A 20,617-nucleotide genomic window follows, 5' to 3' on the forward strand; every position below is an offset into this window, starting at 1 on the left:
ATGGCGATATTTGTTGTGACCAGAGATAAGTGAATCGTTACTAAGACGGCACAAATATACTGTATACGTCTTAACGCATGGGTCCACTCGGGCACGGCCCAGGGGCCCCTAACAAAAATGAGATTTGGTTGAAATTTTTCAGAATTTACCTGGTAGGGCCAGCCTCAAAAAAACCACTTGGTCCGGTGGCTCATGATGCTCTTAAGACGACACTGACTGTATGTCATGGTAATTGTTCAATTTTAATTTAAGAATGGCTCATTCGAATTATGTTTTAATCAGTGTGCATACCATGATTTAACCAATAATTTATGAAAATTTAATTGGACCAATCACAGGCGTATAGAGAAAGGAGAGGGGAATGCTCTCATCATTTTTTTTAATCAGAAAGGGAGTTGGTTTTTTACTGCAAAAAATACCAAATCTCGGCTTATCCTGCGTACGGAAGAACTAGGAGGTTTAACTTAATATAAATCTTATCAAAATTATCTTTTCAAAAGGAAAAATTAATTTCAACATGCCGGGGATTTTCATTCATGGCTCATATTCTAGGGCAGAGGATTTTGACCAGGGATCCACGGGGATATTTCAGAGTGTCTTTGAGCTTTGACAAAAGAAAACCATTTACTCATTAAACCATTTACTCATTAAACCATTTAAAATATCTTGAAAAATAAATATCTCTTTGAAATAATGAATGAATATCTTGAAACGCATTACGAACATACAAACGAATATTCTGCCTTTTAGATATCTTTGCTCCATGTTATCTCTCGATCGTTGTTTTTCCCGCACTTCTAGCAAGCGGCCACAATGTTAACAGATAACGCATATGAACACAGATCGTCATTTAATATTTCAAACAAGATCTTCAAGTCATCTCCTCTTCAGTGCATTCTTTTACTGCTGATCAAACGTGCATTCCTCACCATCATGTCTTCATTTTTGAGAAGACATTCGTAAAAATTGCTGTTTCCGAAAGGTCCCAAATGACCTCCGTATTCTTCAGGCAGTATTTCTGGTGGCAGGTACTCGTGCAGTGTTGTCCAGTTGTTTCCGTGAAGTATTATCTGCAAAAACACATTAATAAGTATAATTAAACAAGCAAAAATATTCGAATTTTGAATTCAAAATCACTTTTACATAAAGAATATCATAATTTTGGAGATAAAAAATTGCTCATGTTCGGATCTAATTTTTTTTCTTCTTTTAAATTACATTTTTATGATCACACATTTGATTCTCCACCCCACCCCCCCCCCCCAATGAATTTTGTGAAAGAGCTGAGACCCCTTCCCCAATAATTTCTAAAAAAAACAATGCAATGCATCCTTCCTCTTCTGCGTACGCGCCTGAGTCCTGTATATAAGGGACGACCAACAACTTTTCAGCCCCCCTTCCCCCCCCCGAATGTTTTCTTCATATTTGCGCCTATGGGAATACATGATTAATTTTGAAAAGGATTACTAGCTTTTATAATTCGCAATCATGTTTACATTGGCGTACGGAAGGGGGGGGGGGAGTTTAGAGTTCTAAACCCCCCCCCCCCCCTCAGCCGAGATTATAGTGCATATATAATCCGAGATTATATTTTGCAGGAAAAAACGTAAAAAACCCCTCCTTGAGAAGAAAAAAAAAATTGAACCCTCCCCCCCCCCCCACCCTGCTTACGCGTACATGTTTATACACTAAAATTCTGCGTACGCCTATACATGTTTATACACTCACCCGTCTTCTCAATTTCTCCGAAAGAAATCGACTAACAATAGCGTAAAAGAATGAGAAAATAGCTGGCTGATTCACAATATGAATCATCTTATGTCTCAGTGGGAATGCGTCCTGCAATTACAAACATTTTAAAAATATATATTTTAACTATTAAATCATCATAAAAGTCTAATATGAATAAGAATAAAATTATACAAGACTTTTAACTAGAAGCTACACGATTTTAAATTCCATTCAGGTCGCGAAAAACAAAATGCTAATTGATCAAACCTATTATTTTTCGTGTCTATGAAGGGTTACCAGCGGTCCTCATTTTGGATTTCTTGTTAAGCGTCCTCATACCTGTTAAGCGTCCCTTTTGAAATTTTTCTCTTTTGTCATCATTATCAGGACTCCGGCATTTTTTAAATGAAAAAAAAACACGTTGGAACAAAAATCTGTTCATCAGGTGTATGTTTATTAATTGTTTCCCCCCCCCCCCCATTCATATTTACACTCTTAACTAAAAATTACACCCCCTTCCCCCAAAAAAAATATTGCTTTAAGCAATTTTTAATATACCTGTTTTGTCCCCTTCGAAATTTTCCCTCTCGAGCTAGGGTTATCAACCGTCGTCCATTTTGATGTCATTTCAAGCGTCCTCCTACGTTTCGGAAAATTCTCCCTTTTGTCCTCCTTTTCACAGCTTTCCGGAATTATTTTTATTTTTTTCTGAGGAGATATTTTTTCCCCACCTTGAAACATATATTTCTTCACTGATATGAATGATTTTGTGTTTCTTTTACCCACACGCATTAACCAATAGACGCCGAAACCTCCAGAATTTTCTCTGTTTCTGCTTTTTTTGGTAGTTTTGTTTTAGAGTTGGGAATAATTATGTGACCATTTTTTTTTTTAATCGGAGTAGTGGCGACATCTATTTTGCAAAACAGGGATAAGTTACGTCACTAAGGGTGCGTGTGCAGACGTTCTCCGTTCTCAGTCTTCGGATCTTTTATGTTTGACATTCCGATCAAGACTCTTTTGATTGCCCCGTTTTTTTGAATCTGGTTACTCTAAGTAAACCATTATGCCAGCGTTTCTCAATCTTTCAGTATTTGCGACCTAATTTTCAATCATAATTTTCATCGCGCCCCCCACAAGTGCAGTACAGGGGGGCGCCCCCCTCCCCCCCCCCCCCCCATGAAATTTTTGGAACTTTCATATGGAATATTACATTCAAATAATTTGCTGAAAATTACTTTTATAAACTTATTTTAAACGAAAATAAAACAATCTTTCCTCTGAGAAAGTCACGAAAATACTGAACAATATGGGATGTATGTCAACCCATTCACAACAATTAAAAAAAATCATCCCTCCCAACAGGGATCCCCCCCCGTTCCCTATCGCTATCGAATCCACGTGAATGTGTATGTTATAATCTGCGTGTTAGCTGATCGATACAAAAAAAACTGCAGTAAAGGACCCCTTTATTCGTGGGAGTTAACGACATTAGTTTTAGTCTCGGTTGGGGGGGGGGGGAGACTGCGGAAAGAAAAAAAAAGGAGTAAAGAAGAGAAGGGAGATGCATGTGGAGACGAGATCACGGGAAAAGAAGAAAGAGTTTGTGTGTATGTTTGATAGGAAATCGTTTTTTTTTTGCGCGGTCGTATTCAAGTTAATATTAAATTATTTAAAATTGAAAGAAAAAAAACAATGGATTTAAGTGATTTTATTCTAGAGGAGGTGTATACGGTTTACAACGGTATTAAATACATATTACCGCAGTAGATTTGTACAGAAACATGGATAAATTTTTAAGTGGGCGCAAGCGAGCAGTAGACGAAGCATCGACAAGTGAACAGAGTAGCGTGGTTCCAAAAATGAAATCAAGAAAATATTCTCAAGAATACTTAAATTTCGGTTTTATCAGCACTGAAGTAAATGAAGAAGAAAGACCTTTATGTGTCATTTGCTCAAAAATTTTCGCAGCAGACAGCATGTAACCTAATAAACTTAAACGGCATTTGGAAACGCTTCGTGGTGAGTACGTTAACAAACCCCGAGAATTCTTTGAATTGAAATTAAAATCGCATGAAAAGCAAAAATCATTTTTTATAAGGACTTTGTCTGTGAATGAAAAAGCTTTACTTGCCTCTTACAAAGTTTCATATAAAATAGCCAGATAACCTCACACCATAGGTGAAGAGCTTATTTTGCCAGCTGCAATCGAGATTGTAGAAACTATGTTTGGGGATAATTTTGCCAAACAATTACAGTCCATACCTCTATCAAATGATACTGTTGCCCGTCGAATTGGTGATATAGCTGAAGATGTACAGCATCAGCTTTTCGAGAAGTTACGTGACAAATTGTTTTCAATTCAGCTTGATGAGGCAATAGATAGCAATAAAGATGCTCATCTCATTGCTTATGTTCGATTTTGTGATGGTACGTCAGCAGTAGAAGAACTACTTTTCTGCAAACAAATAGAACTCAAAGCAACAGCACTCTCATTATTTGCTATTGGAAACGCCTAACTTTTTTATCTTTTGCTCCCAACACAAGATGGAGTTGAAGAGTGTATGTCACAACTCTCTAGTTGGAGGTTGTCTGATGTTAGTTCCCTGCGTGTTATTGCGCGCATTATTGAATCCCCCTTCTTAAAGAATTAAAATTTGTTGAGTTTAAAAACACAGGTGTGTGTTTGAGTTCATGGTAGTGACCAGCTATCTTAAATGATTTTATAAGCGACGCAAACATAGAGTGGAAAAATTGCGTTGGAATATGCACCGATGGTGCTCGTTCAATGTCTGGAAAATTTCAAAGTATACAAGCACTTGTGAAACAAAAATCCCCACAGTGTGTCTGGACACATTGCATGATCCATAGAGAAGCTTTGGCTTCCAAAGAAATGAGCCCTGGTCTTAATAACGTGCTAACAACGGTTGTGACTGTAGTAAATTATATAAAAATGAGACCCCTAAAATCAAGAATTCTTTCTGCACTTTGTAAAGATATGGGTGCAGTACATTCAGCGTTACTATTTTATTGCGAGTCGCGATGGTTATCACGTGGGAAATTTTTGCAACGTGTTTATGAATTAAAAGATGAAATCGCAATTTTTCTAGAAGAGGAAAACCGACCGGAAGCCGAGATGTTTCGAGATCGTTTATTTGTGATGAAATTAAGCTACTTGGTAGACATATTTGATAAATTAAATAAATTGAATCTTCAACTCCAAGGAGCAAATACACATATGTTGGATACAAGTGATAAAGTTAATGCTTTTTGTAGAAAATTAGAATTGTGGAGCAGAAATTTAAAGCAAAAAAACTAAGAAATGTTTGCAAATGTGGATGAATGTGTTAAAACTTACAAAGCTGAAGAACAACATGTGAAAGTGGTTTTTCTAACCATTGAAAATCATTTATCCATGCTGGCAAAGAATTTCAAAAAGTATTTTCTTGCTGACGACAACTTGGTAGCAAGTTACGAGTGGGTTAGGGATCCATTTCGAAATACTCCCCATGGTCTCTCAACTGCTGAAGAAGAAATCTTCATAGACTTCACGGCAAGTGGCGAAATAAAAAGACAATTTAGTAATAAATCACTCTTTGAATTTTGGGCAGGGGTGGATGATGAGTTTTCTGCACTGAAAGAAAGAGCATTTCGTATACAATTACCATTTCCAACATCCTACCTTTGCGAAACCGGATCTTCTGCAGTGGCTGCTTTGAAGACAAAATATAGATCTCAACTAAATATAGAAAAAGAACTCAGAGTGTCCATTTCTAATACTAAACCTTCCTTCGAAAAACTTTGCTCTTCAAGACAAGCACAAGGGAGTCACTAAAAATAATTGAACTTGTGTTTAATTTATATTGGTATTCTAATTATTAAATACATTGTGCAGTACTGATAAAGTCCTATTTGAAGTGTATTATATCAGTGTAAATGCGAACTTTATTTTTTATTATCTTATAATGCATTTTGTTTTGCTTTCCTTTCAGAGTAAAATAATCATTTTTTTAAATAATACATATTTCTTTCGATATGCTAGCGGCCCCCTTTCAGTACTACACAGGTTGAGAATCGCTGCATTATGCCATAACGATTATGGTTTTCTAAATAAAGTGGTGCCATCCGTTGTGAACAGTGGTAGTGATGTTGTAAACATGAGTATGAAAGTTAGTATGGAAGTATGAAAGTTTCATATCCCAGGGGTGGGAACTCTGCGCCGTACTGCGCCAAAATTAACACCTTGCGCCATCCTGCTCCAATAGTATATTTTCGTATTTTTCTGCGCCAAATAGCGAATTTAGCTGCAGTATGCCGGGAAAATTTTTTTTCCTGCTTGCCGCGAAACGATTCTTTCCGAGAAAAGAGGACGTTTTATTCCACTGTACTTAAACTATTTATTGCCTTATTTAAACTATCGGGCTTTCCATCGCGAAATCCCGATAATATCTGTGATCGTGCAACTGAAGGGGGTTTGCAATGGTCTTTCAGCTTTAAAGCGCAAATGTGAGTCAGTTTCCGTTTTCAAAAAAGTCGCTGCTGGAAGCAGCAGAAATTACTGTAGTCGATCGCCAATGCGTCAAATCCCGATGTTTCGTGAAAAAAATTTTCATTCCGGGAGTAAAAATCGTATGGCCGCTGAATTAAAAATGCTAATTTAGAAACTGCCGAATAACGAGCGTTAAATTGCCAGTATCGCCAAATAGCGAGTGTCAGATCGCCAATCTCGCCAAATAATGACTGCGAAATTGCTAAGCATCGTGTTGATTCTTCCGAAATTCTCTCCCATTTTGCAACAATTTCTTTCCGAGTATAAAAATACTAGAAACTTATGGAAAAATTTTAGCCCATTTGAACTGCTTCTGTTCTAGACAGCAAATAGTGCCCTCAGTAAGCAAAAAATAATCTGAAATAGACTGGTGGGAAATATTTTATCAAAAGCCTGAAACATCAAAAACAAAATACAAGCTGATGAAAAGATGTTTGATAACAAAAGGCAGCGCAGTTGTTTTATTTTGAAAAGGGGTGGGAGTTAACGAAAATATTCTTGTTAATTTCGCTGCTCCAATTTATAAATATCTGCTCCGAGTCTTATATTTTGCTGCTCCAAAACTGCTCCAAATCCTCAATTTTGCTGTTCCAAAGCTGCTTCGAAATGGACTTTGTCACTTCCCACCCCTGATATCCTTGTAAGTTACTAAGGTAAGCGAAAGCGTACGTCCTAATTTTGGAGTTTTCAAATCTGCTAACCCTATGTTTATGGCGAGCATGTCATGAAAATCTCGCCACTCTTGTATTTTTATTCTAGTACGTATTTAAAAACATTACCTGCATCGAAGAAACGAAACATTTGAGCCTGGCTGGCGTGTAATGAAAAGTGTGATACAGTGAAAGCCCTTTCATATCTAGAATGCTCATCATTCCGCATATCTGAGTAACGGGATTCATCGTGACGAGTTCACACAAAGCTATTCCAAGTTTAAAGCAATCATCGAACGAGCATTCATCTGGATTCCATTGACCTAAATGAAAAACGAGTGTTATTTGAAATGAAATAATATATTTATATAGGCCTACTGTATACAGTCGACTCCCGTTTCAACGAATAACGTTACAGCGAAAATCTCATTTTGACAAAAACTTTTGTAATCCCCCAAATAAGTTTACGTAGGAATAATGTAAGGATCTGGAAATCCTTTATAACGAAACTTCATTATTGCGAAGTGATTTCCAATAGACTCTGGTCTATTGGGATTCGTTATAACGGGACTCGACTGTATTTGCATCTGTTACGGTAAATGTGACAAATCCGATTATATTATATGTAATCGGAAATCATTTTGGTAAATTTGATAAATATCCCTAAATTTATCACTTTTACCGGTTGTTATGCATAACCGCCATTTAGTATTGATAAATATGGTAAATCGATCCCAGTGCCGTGGTAAGATTTAATAATATATTATTTAGATAACCATACTTGTGAGCCAGAGTTCGAACCGGATATAATGAACTCTGAAATAATGGATTTTTCCGAACATCACTGAAATTACTTCTTTTTGATGAATTCTGAAATCGGCCCAAGATAAAAAGAACTCACGTTTAACAAATTTCACGATCCTGCCCCGATGTAACGAACTTAGATTTAAGAAATTCTTTGATTCAATGAATTTTTACAAGTTTTTGTGCATATACAATCACACCCCCAATGCAACAAACTCCCATTTAACGAACTCTACAATCAGACCCCGATATAACGGACTATTTTCAACAAATTTTACGATCGTACCCCGATATTACGAATCATTTTATCAAATTATCATTACGCATAATTCTTTCAGCATTTATCGAATTTACCAACGACGCTTGGGTATTATGCATAATCACTGGTAAAAGCGATAAATTTATCAAACTTACCGAGACGATTGGCGATTGTGCATAATAACCGATTTATCACATTTCCCGTAACTTATCTACTATAAAGGGCGTGTGCATTTGAAAAATAATAATAGAAATGGTCACCCATTTGTGCCGCAAAAACAGCGCAACCTGACGGCGACCTGTATGGCAAGAAGTTCATGATGTTACATTTCATTACATGTTTCAGAAGCCGAGGATTGAAGTTCTCGTAAGACTTGGAATACTTCGAACGATGGTTGCAGTAAGCATTGAATAACTTGTGAGCTTTTCGAAGATCGAATTTCTTCGTTCTCAAAAAACGCAGAAGAAACAGATCTTCAAAATCATTCGGATGGCAATTTATTTCATCTGTGTGTATGTGTAAGAAAATAAAAGACATATTATGAACTTTTCATAGCGCTAAACAATCTGATCTAAAACTACATAATGAAACATTTTTAAGGCCAGGATTACACTATAAAAGCTCTTTATAAAAGTTCTTTTTTTTAAACTTGAAAAATGCAACCAATAAGCTTATCGGTTACATTAAAGCGAATGCAACCCTTAAGGCCCGTTTACACGCAGCGTTTTGTCGTCCGTTTTGGGGAAAAGAGGGAGTGTCTGCGATAAGATGGTGTCGTGTAGACGGAAAAAATCGAAGGTCAAGTGGTTCAAGGTCGCGTCAAAAAATCTGGTGGCCGAGCAATAGTTTTCCGTGAAATCCTACGATAAAAGGTCTGGACACACATATCCGCACCGTGCCCGACACGTGCAAAGCCGCTTGAAAGGTATGCAGCTTTGGGCACGTGCGTCGGCCGAGTGTAGGTCATCACACGGTCAAAGAATAATTCTTTGCTAAGCAATGCAGCCGTTCACACATATCCGCACCGTAGCCGAGCATCGTCACCGCACCGTCACCAACTAGTTTATTTTATATTTTTACGGTGACGGTGCGGGCTCGGGAGAGAGAGAGAGCGCAGATTTTTTTATAAAAGAGGAGAGCGCTCATTTATTTTATGTCGCTTCTCAATTTTCATCAATTGCTGAATTATTAATTCCATTTATTTCTTGATTTCAATCAATTTCTGCATTATTTCTTTTATTAATTCTGAATTTTCAATAGTTCTGGAATTATTTCTTTCAATTATTTTTAATCCATCGATTCTAAAGTTTTCCTTAATTTCGGAAACGGTTTCTCACATTAGTTTAAAATTACCTCCATTAATTTTTGTGTTAATTCACATTTGTGTAGTTATTATATTTTAAAGGGTGCGTGTAAACGCGTTTCCGTTTTGTCGTCAATTTTTTCCCTCCTCGCACCCTTTTTTATGGAATGAATTTTGGTGTACAGTCGATCCCGGTTATAACGTTCCCATTTATAACGTTTTCCCGCTTGATGAAACTAATTTTGGGGGTCTAGGTAATTCTAATTGAGATTTCCCGTTAAAAGCGTTTTCCCGCTTACAACGTTTCCTCATGGCGGTTTTTTGAAAAACGTTATAAGCGGGATCCACTGTATTTTTTTTTAATTTCCTGAATTTATTTTTCCCAGTCAGACTTATTTATAACGATCGCGGTTTTAATGACAATTTGGCTATAACAAGAATTCTTGGCGGAATGACTAATTCCCATACAGAAGAATTTTCATGAACGTTGCTTACAACGTCGAAGAAATTCAACGCCCTCGGTTACAACGATTCATTTTTTTTGTCACTCTTTCTTTTGTTTTTATGGCATGTCTTTTTAAGAAAATTCCCCATTTTTCCCAATTTTCGATAATTCTACCTACAATTGGTTATATTTTTAGCAAAAATTGGTGATGCATCGTATTTATGATCCCAATTCACCGTACTGTTCTAGATCAATTATGGTCAATGAACACTTTATTTACATTATTTGATTGCATCTGATTACATTTTTGGTCAAAAAAAATATCAAGTACGTCAGCCTCGCTTGTAATGACTAGAGCCCGGAAGTTTAGGCACTAAAGATGGTCGAAATAGGCAGGCAAAAAGGCACTAAAAATGAATAAAATAGGCACAAAAAAAAGACAATTTTAATGAAAAAAACTGCAAATAACTAAAAATTAAAGTATTAAGGTCCCAAAAAATAGCTGAAAAATCGATTGTACTTAATCCGTCTATTATTTTAATTACAATGTATAATAACTGCATTATTATTTAAGTTAAATGGATTTCAAAACAAAAATAAAATGTTACTAGACCGTCATAATTAGGCTAATTCCAGGGCCACGATTACCAGACGCGGGGTCGGTAGGGATAATGATCTGTGGAGCTATCTCGAGTTGCGAATGATTCTTGTTTATTTGTCGTATCATTTTGAATAATCATTGTCATTTCTATAGTTGAAACATGGCTATCGTGTTCTATTTTTGTAAAAAGAAAAAAATATTTTTTTTTTGTATTACTACGTATGCAAGACTACTTCAAGCGTGGGGCCCTGCATGACCGCATCTGTCACACACCCATGAGGGGGAACTCTAGTCAATTTAATCGATTTTAAATGTGCATGTTTAATAAATAACCATGGTTGTTTGCAGTGCATTTATGGTGCAAAAAATAAAGCCAACATGGGCCCCAGAGCCCTGTTTGCTCCTATTCCGCCTTCCATAAGCCATGTTGTCAATTCAAGACCTCTTCGGACAATCATCGGTCCACTATACACATACAACCAGGGCCGTCTTAAGAGCATCATGGGCCCCCCGGGCCAAGTGATTTTTCTGAGGCCTTACCAGGCAAATTCTCCAAAATTTCAACTAATTCTTATTCTTGTGAGGCCCCTCTTCTCCTGAGGCCCCCGGGGCATGCCCGGGTGAGCCCATGCGTTAAGACAGCACTGCATACAACGCAGTCCAATGCCTGAGCGAGACATATTATATGAAGCCTGTGAGGAGAAACAAATTTCTAACTTTCCTCCGCTTTTCTAACACGGACTGCGTTCATCTGAAACAAAATCATTCACGGCTAATATCATCCGGTCAAAGCAAAATTAATACATGCCAACACCAATCTCTCAGATCACTTAGTTGCGTCTAAATGGGGCTAGGGAGGGCGGCTTTCTGACGATAAGTAATACTGAGATTTGTGAAATTTTAAAAAGAGCGATTTTTTTTGAAGCTTTCAATGCCCGTAATATTCAAGTTTTACAGATTATGCTTCTGAAATTCACTAATAAACTTAAAACTGTCCTAAATGAAAAACTAAATAGGCATTTATGGCACGATAATTACAAAAAAGGCATTTTTACTGGAAAAGTTTAAAAATAAGTAAAAAAAAGCATTTATGGCATTTTGCCTGAACTTCCGGGTTCTACTAAGGACGAATCGTTTGTACCAAAAAAATTTCGCAGAATCTTCAATATCATTTTAACCGTGTTTGGCTGTATAAATAAAGTACTTTTTTTAATTATAACTTTGTGATCTGCAATTGCTGAACTGGTCAAAAACCTTTTTTGATCAGTATTGGCACCTAAAACTTTTTATATATGTAGATACGGAATTTCGGGCTGAGGGCAGTACGAAATGTTTTCCACGCCATAATCCATTTTGCTTATCGAGAAACTTCTGAAAGTGGTATTTTAACTCAAGTAGAGAGTTACGGTAGTCTCTCGATAATTCGAGGAGGATCGGACCGAGGCCACCTCGGATTAAGTAAACAATTACGAAGGAAACGGTCAAATTTCTTGCACATCTCTCGGCGACCCCCGAAAGTTGAAATGGTCTGCGTCCATTCAAAGGAGTCTATAAAATCCACGTATCAGAGGACATATTTCAGGGCACTTTTTGCCTTTTACCGACCTCAGTTGTACGTATTTTTCTTGCCCTGCGCATAGGTGGAGATAGACTTGGAAGTCTGTGTGGGGGGGGGGGCTAATATATTAGCATGACATCATCATGATGATGATGTCAATTCATATATACGCATATACATTATATCTGTCGACTTCAATTTTGACGCTGGGAGGGGGGGGGGGTGCATCCCCCCCAGGCGTATCTCCACCTATGGCAGTGCTCCAACGTTTTTTTGTTGGGTAATTTTCGTTTTTTGTGAATAGTTCGGGTTTTTTTTTTTTTGTATTTTGATTTTATATTATGTTCCCTCCACTTCATCGATTCTTTAATATAGTAAATTATGTCTCTGACCTGCGATTTCTTTTATTTTTCTTCTGCAACTGATATAATTGGTAAAGAGGTAAAGAGTGAATAGCAAGAGCGCGTCTTCCATTGTGGACATCCATCAACAGTCACAAGCTGGATCGCAAGATAAAACGGTTGAAAAATCGTTGCGTGTAGACACCCCCAAAAAATGACACGATTTTCAGACCGGTTTGGTCCACCCCAGAACGTACGATAAAACGGTGTGTGTAAACGCGCCTTTAGGCATATTGGTTGTTGTTTTTTTCAAGTTTTGTATAAGATCGTTTATAAAACTTCTACAGGGTAAAAAATCCCAGCCTAACATAAGTAAAATTACCTGAAATCATAGACCTGAAAATTCCAAGATACTCATCTATTTTCTCATCGCTTTCATTCAGTTCCAATGAAGCTTTCATTCTCAATTTATCAGTGATTTTCTGGCTGTCGATATTCCATAATTTTGTACCTGAGTGCTCTTGTATGGACTCGGAATTCATCTGCAATAATCCAATGGCCATATATTTCTATTATTTCATCAAAAAAAAAAAAAATATATATATATACAGGGTGATTATAAAAAAACTATCCCGACATATGGGCCCCTAACTATCATACCATTCACAGAAACTGAATGAAATTTTGGCATAAGGTATTTTGATGTATGCGTTCAAGAATGATATGGAAAACAACAGTGTCACTCTAACAGTTACGGTTATAGTGAGAAAATTTCGAAAATATCAAATGGCAACACTAAGTTTTTTGTATTGGAATGTGACCTCCATTGTGAAAAACCCTAAATAGCGTTCGAACGGCAACTGTAGCATGAAAATCACCGGCGGTAGATAGGCTAAAAGTGAGGACAACCAATAAGGACAGAGAAGCAGCATAAAATAAAGCATTTTATTGTTTCACAAATTTTCCACATGACCTTGTAGAGGAGTTATGCAGGCTGGGATCTCAGCCGAAGAAACGGTGTGATGAATGAAACGAACATTAATGCTCTGGTGCATGGCAAAGTCCTTTTTACTTTTTCCTTGCCTAACTCCGGGGATTTTCGTGCTACAGGTGCCATTCCAACGCTATTTAGTGTTTTTCAGTATGGAGATCGCATTCCAATACAAAAAACTTGGTGTTGCCATTTGATATTTTCGAAATTTTCTCACTGTAACTGTAACTGTTAGAGTGACACTGTTGTTTTCCATATCATTCTTGAGCGCATACCTCAAAATACCTTATGCCAACATTTCATTCAGTTTCTGTGAATGGTATGATAGTTAGGGGCCCATATGTCGGGATAGTTTTTTTATAATCACCCCGTATATATATATATACACACACACATACATACAGTACTGTATTATCTGAATGTACTGACGGTTTTTAAAGCTCAACGTGGTCAGGATTTTTATTGGGAGGAAAAAAATTACAGTGGAGAGATCCCGTTTATAACGATTTTCAAAATACCGTCGTGATAAAACGGTGTAAGCGAGAAAACACTTTAGACGGAAAATCTTAATGACGATTACTTAGATTTAGGACCACGAAAATTAGTCGTATCAAACGGAAATTTTCTAAGTGGAGCCCGTTTTCTAGAAAACGGGTTTTTTTTAGTGGGAAAGGTGTAAGCGGGACCGGCTGTCATGGTCTGTAATGATACCGAACTGTAATGGTAAGGACCGGTTCCTGGAATTTCTTATAGCCTTGTCAAGTAATTAATATTGCAAATTATTTTTAGTAATGCGGTCTTCGCTCATAACACGGAAAACGGACGTTATGTTTGGAGGCCGTTGAATCGAGCGTTTGAAAAAATTAGCTTCCTAAGAAAATGCATATCTGCACAAAATACATGCGTGTGTATATATATATATATATATATTCCATTTTGTTATAACGCGGGAAGTTGCAGTTAAAATGCTTCAGATAGGAAAATAGTAATAAAATTGCAATTATATATACATCAATTACATGCACGCACCTATGAGCCGAATTCTTCAATATCAAGGGTAAAACGTCAAGCCCAATTACAAGAAAAAAAAAAAAAAAATTGATTTTGTACATTTTTCTTTTCAAAAAAGAGGCTGGCTGTTTTCGGACGTTGTATCGGATTGAACGATCTTTGGCCAAGGGTGCCCATACTCCGTCCCGCTGTAAAATATGGCCCACCTAGGGAGTTCCATAATGCCCGCGTCAATCATGTTTCTTACACAACCATACGGGAAATCGGAATCACTAGTCAAAATAACAAAGATTAACAAAGTTTGTTGTAGTTTATAATTTTTTTGATTGCATTTTTAATTGGGCTGCTGTATTTTGATAATATATGACATCCATACTTGTATAGGCATCTTTTTCTCAGCCACCTCGTTGGGCATTTTACCTGTTATGGCCTTGTATTTGCATTTGTATTTATATAAAGTTGACATTTATCACTTGAACATTGAAGGACCGGACACACCCCGCTTCCCATCTCAAGGAGATATCAAAGCGTTCCCGAAAGATGGGTGCATCCGGAATTTTATTAAATATGTATATGTATATATATCTATATAAATTTGTATAACAGAATAACAATCCAATTACAGGAGTATAAATCAACGAAATAATTATGATAAATCATGATCTAAGAATCGAAATCTAAATTGATATTATATCGTCCTTGGGGCACGTCCAGACTCGATAATCAAATTCCGTTGGTGGCGGTCCGTCCGCGTTCGTTGGATGTCACTAGTCATGTAGGCCGTACAACGACGAATCGATGTCATGTTTGCGTCACATGTCCTGGTCCAAGTGTCCAAGTCGGCCAATGTTCGGACACCCAGATGTTTTAGCTCATTCTAGGAACACATTCCTGTTCCATAAGCATCCTACGTCTTAATTCTCCTGGGCGATTAGGAGATTTCATCATTCCCGAAGCTACATCGGCTGGCTAGCTGGATTATGGGGTGCATTGATTCACAACGTTAACATGTTAAGTGTTTATAGTTTCTCCAATAAAGTTCACCGTTCAACGACGTATCAGTTTCGTGAATTTCCGGTACCCCTACGTGGCCGCAAGTTGTAGACTCTCCCTGGTATCAGCTTTACTGGTCTGGAGGGCTGAAATTCATCCTGCTTCTTCCGTAGTCCACCCATCTTGTCGTGCAGCAAATATAGGTTACGGTCTAAAAATTGAATCAAATTTTGAATGCGTGAGAAGTTCATCGGACTTTTTAGTATTCTTCTTTTGAATGCCGTCATCTGACTTTGTGACATCTGACCAAAATGAAACGCTGATGTGTGTGGACATTGGCAGACGTAATGCCATAGCGAGCCCGTAGCACCACACTTACAAGCATTGTGAGATGATCGTCCAAAGCGCTGCAAGTATGTCGGAAATGGACCATGCTCAGTTAAAAGGATTGTTTTTGTTCGCGGCCATACACACTTGCGCAAAGCCACTCGACGTTGTATCTTGTAGACGTCTTTCGTTGAGTTCTTGTTCCATTCAACTTGCCAAAGATGAAGCATTCTGTCTTTCAAGATATTACGGGCATGACTCCTCGGCCAAGGTAGAACAACCAAGTCTTTCAATGTTGTCGCTTCCTTGGCAAGTTGATCCGCTTTTTCATTTCCAGCAATACCAACGTGCGCTTTGACCCAGACTAACCTTATGTTGTCATGAGCGCGTAGGATAAGACGAATACTTCGTACGTCAGGGTTAGGTGAACGAGGATCTTGTATGGCTAGGAGGCCAGATGCGCTATCTGTCAAGATTGTTACTGGACAAAGCATCTCTCCCGCACGTTTAACAGCATTGAGTATCGCAAAAATTTCGGCTTGGAATACGCTATTCTCTTTAGCTAACCTTCGACTCCATTGCTCCTCTATTGAACCATCTTCCGCTAGTACCACATACGCGCAGCCAGTAGCCATTTCTGTTTTAGAGCCATCAGTGAATATTTTCTTAGAGCCCAAGGAATCTATATTATCAATACCAAATGGCATTATTTGAGACTTGGTGAGATGTCTGCTTGGATGAAACAGCCATTGCTTATGCCGCTGCTCAAATTGGTTTGACGAAATTCTCTGCTCGTCCAATATTATGTCCTTTTCAAGATGTAGCAGTCTGTTCTTAAAAGCCTCGTACTCCATGTAAATACTCAAAGCTGGGTTGCCTGTAGCCACATACAGAACTTCGTTTGCGGTTGTAACGTATGCTCCTGTAACATATAGAAGAAAGGGACGCTGTGCGATATCCAGAGCTCTCTTTTGTTTTTGTGTTGGGTGCTGATACCAAGTGGCGCATCCATATGAAAGTTGCCTTTGTACAATAGTCTTATATAAGATGTTGCGAAAGGCTCGCTGCATTCCCCATTTCGATCCGGCCAATCTGCGCAGTAATTGCAGTGTGCCATTTACTTTGTCGACCTGTTTTTGGATGTGCGCCATAAAGTTCAATTTACTATCAAAGTACACACCAAGGTATCGTATTATCTGAGACGGTCGAATTCGTATACCTTCAATGTAGATCTTAGGTTTCATCTGTTTCTTTGGGTGCGGCCACAAGAAGCGGGTTTTTTCTACTTCCAATTGAAGTTTATTATTAGCCAGCCAAATGCTCAATTTTTCGAACACTGTCTGTGCTTCATCCGTTATTGCTATATGGTCTTCGCCGGATATAACATATACCAGATCGTCGGCAAATGCCTGTATATATACCCGCGGGCCCCAGTTAATCTGTAAAAGCGTGTTGAGGACAAGTGACCACATCAAGGGGCCGCTGCATGAGCCCTGTGGACACCCTTTCATCTGCTTTTTCATGGCTATTCCTCCGTCTGTGGACATCATTATATATCTGTCTGAAAGCATATTCTCAATAACTCGCGTCAGGTTTCCAGGAAGTGGCAGTTGGCGAAGTTGATTGATAATTATTTCATGGCGCAGCGAATCGAAGGCTCCACGAATATCTATCGTGACTATCGCCGTCTGATAGCCTTGTTGATGCATACCGACAATTACTTGCAACAGTGAATCTATAGCTTTCTCAGCTGACCCTCCAGCACGAAATCCAAATTGTAGAGGACTTAGCCAGTTCATGCACTCCAATTGATACATAAGTCTTTGCACTATAACTTTCTCGTAGACCTTACCTAGAGTGGGTAGTAGGCAAATCGGACGATATGACCGTAGCAATTGTGGGTCTTTATCTTTCTTAAGGAATAGCAGGAGCTTCCTTGATACAGGACGATTATAATTATAGTTCCCGTACTCTGACTAGTTTTTCTCAAAGAAACTACTTATCCGAATGCGGCCAAGTTTTTAGGATATGTTAATGAGACCATGGGAGAGATTTCTGAAATTAAAAAAAAAGTCCAATTTTCGACCACCAGGTAAAAAAGTGCGTTTTTTTAAATTGAATTTTCCTTTTTCCCACGGTCCATATAGCGTATATATACCAAGTTTCAAAGTTTCAATGAAGTTGTCAGTCTGACACTAGTCCGACCTATGTAGTGCCCGTTCTGGGTAGACATATATTCCATTGAAACTTGGCATATACGCTATATGAACCATGTAAAAATGTAGAGTACAATAAAAAAGCTCCACTTTTTTTTTCACCTGGTGGTCGAAAATCGAACAACTTTTTTATTTCATAAATCTCTCTTCTATGGTCTCATTAAGATATCCTAAAAATTTGGCTGCATTCAGATAAGCAGTTTTTTGAGAGAAACTAGTCAGAGTACGGGAAGTATAATTATAACACCCTGTAAATACTGTATATGTATATACCACTGTGGCATGTATATACCAGTGTGGCCCGCGACAAGGTAGGAATAGCGCATATCTATTCCGCGGAGTGAAAAAATTGAGCACCCCTGTCATAGGCCGACATTACACTATAAAATTTTTTTTTTAGAAAAGTTCTTTTATAAAACTTAAAAAATGCAATCAATAAGCGCATCGATTACATTTGAGCGTATGCAACGATTAGGCATATTGGGCTTTGTTTTATCAAAAGTTTTGCAAAAGATCTTTTATTTAACTTTTATAGCGTGATCCCGACCTTAGTGGGTCGTTATACTGGATTAAAAATGACATAGGATGAATAGGAAATTTTTCTTTTAACTTACCTGGTTAAGGTGGTTATAATAGGACGGTTTTTATAACGAGCAATCAACTGTATTACGAAATTCAAGAAAAAAACAACAACGTACCATCTTAGAAGATTTCTACATTGAAAAGTAATGACGGCAAAAAACGCAACGTAGGCTACTCAAACAGCCGAAGATTATAATACTGCTTATTGATCATGAATATGCAACAATCTCTCGGCTGCGAATCACAATATAGTGCGCTGCCGCGATTATTTTATCAGAAACTTCGATATTTTACGACCTTGTCTCAGAACAATATCTAGCTTGAAACACGTAAAACTTTGAAAAATGATATGATGAAAAATCACTGAGAAATTATTTGGCATTTTAGATTTATCTTCGATGGGCAATCACCTAGTTTTTCAGATTATGGTAATTTTTATTGATTGACGGTGCACAATTTTGAGGCCGTTTTTGATCTCATGTTTTCAATAAGGATGGAGGCATGAGTGGAGCTATCAGATACGAAATGCGCAAAAATTTTAAAGAAAAAAAATAGAAAGGACTGAAAAGTTGTGAAATTGTAAATACCTTCTAGTCATACCTCGGGATTACACAAATACAAATACAAATACAAATACAACGCCACAACAGGCAAATTGCCCAACGAGGTGGCTGACTTAAGAACATCATGGATCCCCGAGCCCCTACCTACTACTGCTACACCACACATGCAAACCCCCCCCCCGGCGGAACCCCCCAACGAATCGGTACATGCGGGAATGTGCGTGTACGTGTAGTGCAACCTAACGTAAAGTTTGTTTCTGTGTAATGCTTGTTATGTGTAGTGCTGTAATCTGCCCCCAGTTTTACTAACTATGAGTGAAGTGTTATGGTTGAATGATTTACCGTTGTAGGACTGTTGCTCTCTGTGACTGTTGCTCTTCAAACACAATAAAAGTTTGATAAAAGATCTTTTACAAAGTTTGAAAAAAAACAACCAATGAGCCTATATGATTACAATTATAGTTTCTCAAACTTTTTATTCCATTGCCCCTTCATCAGAAAATTTTTACTCTCATAGCCTCCCTACTTAAGTGAACCCATAGGATCCTATGTTATAAACCATAGCTTCTATCGCTCCCCCCCCCCCCCCCCCGCCACCGGAACATTCAATCCACCAGAGGGCGATATTGCCCACTTTGGGGAATACTGGATTACATTCTCGAGAATACAACCGATATGCTTGGTTGTATTTTGAAGTTTTATAAAAGAACTTTAGTAAATTTTTTATAGTGTGATCCCAGACTTAGACCGTTAGTTCTCTTGAATGTGTTTTTTATTTTTCAATTTAAGGCCCCAAAAATTTGTTTCTGCCCTGGTCGAATGCACTTTTCACCCATACAGAAATGTCACCTGACAGTAAATAAATAAATAAATGTAAAATAAAGAAATGTAAATAAATACACAATAACTAAGAAATAATTTACTGTATTTTAGAAACCCACTGTTTTGTATGATAAGATGTATCTATAATAGGCCTACTATATCCATGTGTGTAAAAAAACGCCTTCTAGTTTTGGCAAAAGGGGAGGGGGGTTCCTTATGCAGGTTGAAATACGGATCTTTGCAAATCAATTTATGTTGATGAAAAGAAAAAAAAAATTCATGATCTAAAATCAAAATAGTCTTTGAAAAATTGTAGAACTTATATATTTAAAAAAAATGTGTGAAAAAAAAATTACAAACTAATAAAGTAAACACACACCAAAATCTTAATGCAAGGGCCCACTCGGACACTGGTGACCTCTTAGATCAGTGGTTCTCAACCTGGGGCCATATGACCCCCTGGCAGTCCTAGGATATCCTTAGGGAGGCCGATTCTCCTTTCCCAAAAATTTTTGAAATCGAAGCAAAGCTGTGGAAAGCATTTTAGGTGCCCCGAAATTATTGAGACGTACCTGGCAACCGCTTCTGGTGAGGACGGATTAACCATTGAGCAAAATAAGCTCGTGCTTAGGGCATCAGGAGAAAAATGGCACCACAAAAAATTATCAAAATAGTGCTTTTTTTTAAAAATGTAAATTTCCCCCTCCCCAACCCCAGCATTATCGTCTTCTATTAGTTGAAGATCTTTATCGATAGGTTGACCAGGGGCGCAACTAAGGAAGAGCGGGGAGGGGTCTGATGCTCTCTGCGCTGGACAAGAATAGCCCTGAATAAAATTATTTTTCTGAACCCCCCCCCACCCTAAAAATAT

At 37.8% G+C, this 20,617-nt stretch overlaps 1 protein-coding gene across 3 annotated transcripts; it reads right to left on the minus strand.

The window, feature by feature from the left end:
• Nucleotides 1-626: 626 nt before the first annotated feature.
• On the minus strand, nt 627-18,712 carry LOC149083050 (alpha-tocopherol transfer protein-like). 3 transcript variants are annotated; one of them, XM_089236160.1, is made up of 6 exons: nt 18,478-18,712; nt 12,624-12,783; nt 8,254-8,499; nt 7,060-7,253; nt 1,729-1,839; nt 627-1,070 (listed from the first exon to the last, which is right to left on the minus strand). In XM_089236160.1, the coding sequence occupies exons 1-6, from the start codon at nt 18,478-18,480 to the stop codon at nt 888-890; spliced, it is 897 nt and encodes a 298-aa protein (XP_089092286.1). In that variant the 5' UTR covers nt 18,481-18,712; the 3' UTR covers nt 627-887. The 3 variants fall into 3 exon arrangements, with proteins under 3 accessions (XP_089092286.1, XP_089092287.1, XP_089092288.1); XM_089236161.1 differs by having other exon boundaries at nt 18,394-18,582; XM_089236162.1 differs by lacking the exon at nt 1,729-1,839 and having other exon boundaries at nt 795-1,070; nt 18,478-18,595.
• Nucleotides 18,713-20,617: the final 1,905 nt, after the last annotated feature.

The sequence above is a fragment of the Pholcus phalangioides genome, unplaced genomic scaffold, assembly GCF_987345545.1.
Source record: "Pholcus phalangioides strain wild (caught in Gottingen) unplaced genomic scaffold, Ppha-v1.0 ptg000009l_1, whole genome shotgun sequence".
NCBI classification, from domain to species: domain Eukaryota; kingdom Metazoa; phylum Arthropoda; class Arachnida; order Araneae; family Pholcidae; genus Pholcus; species Pholcus phalangioides.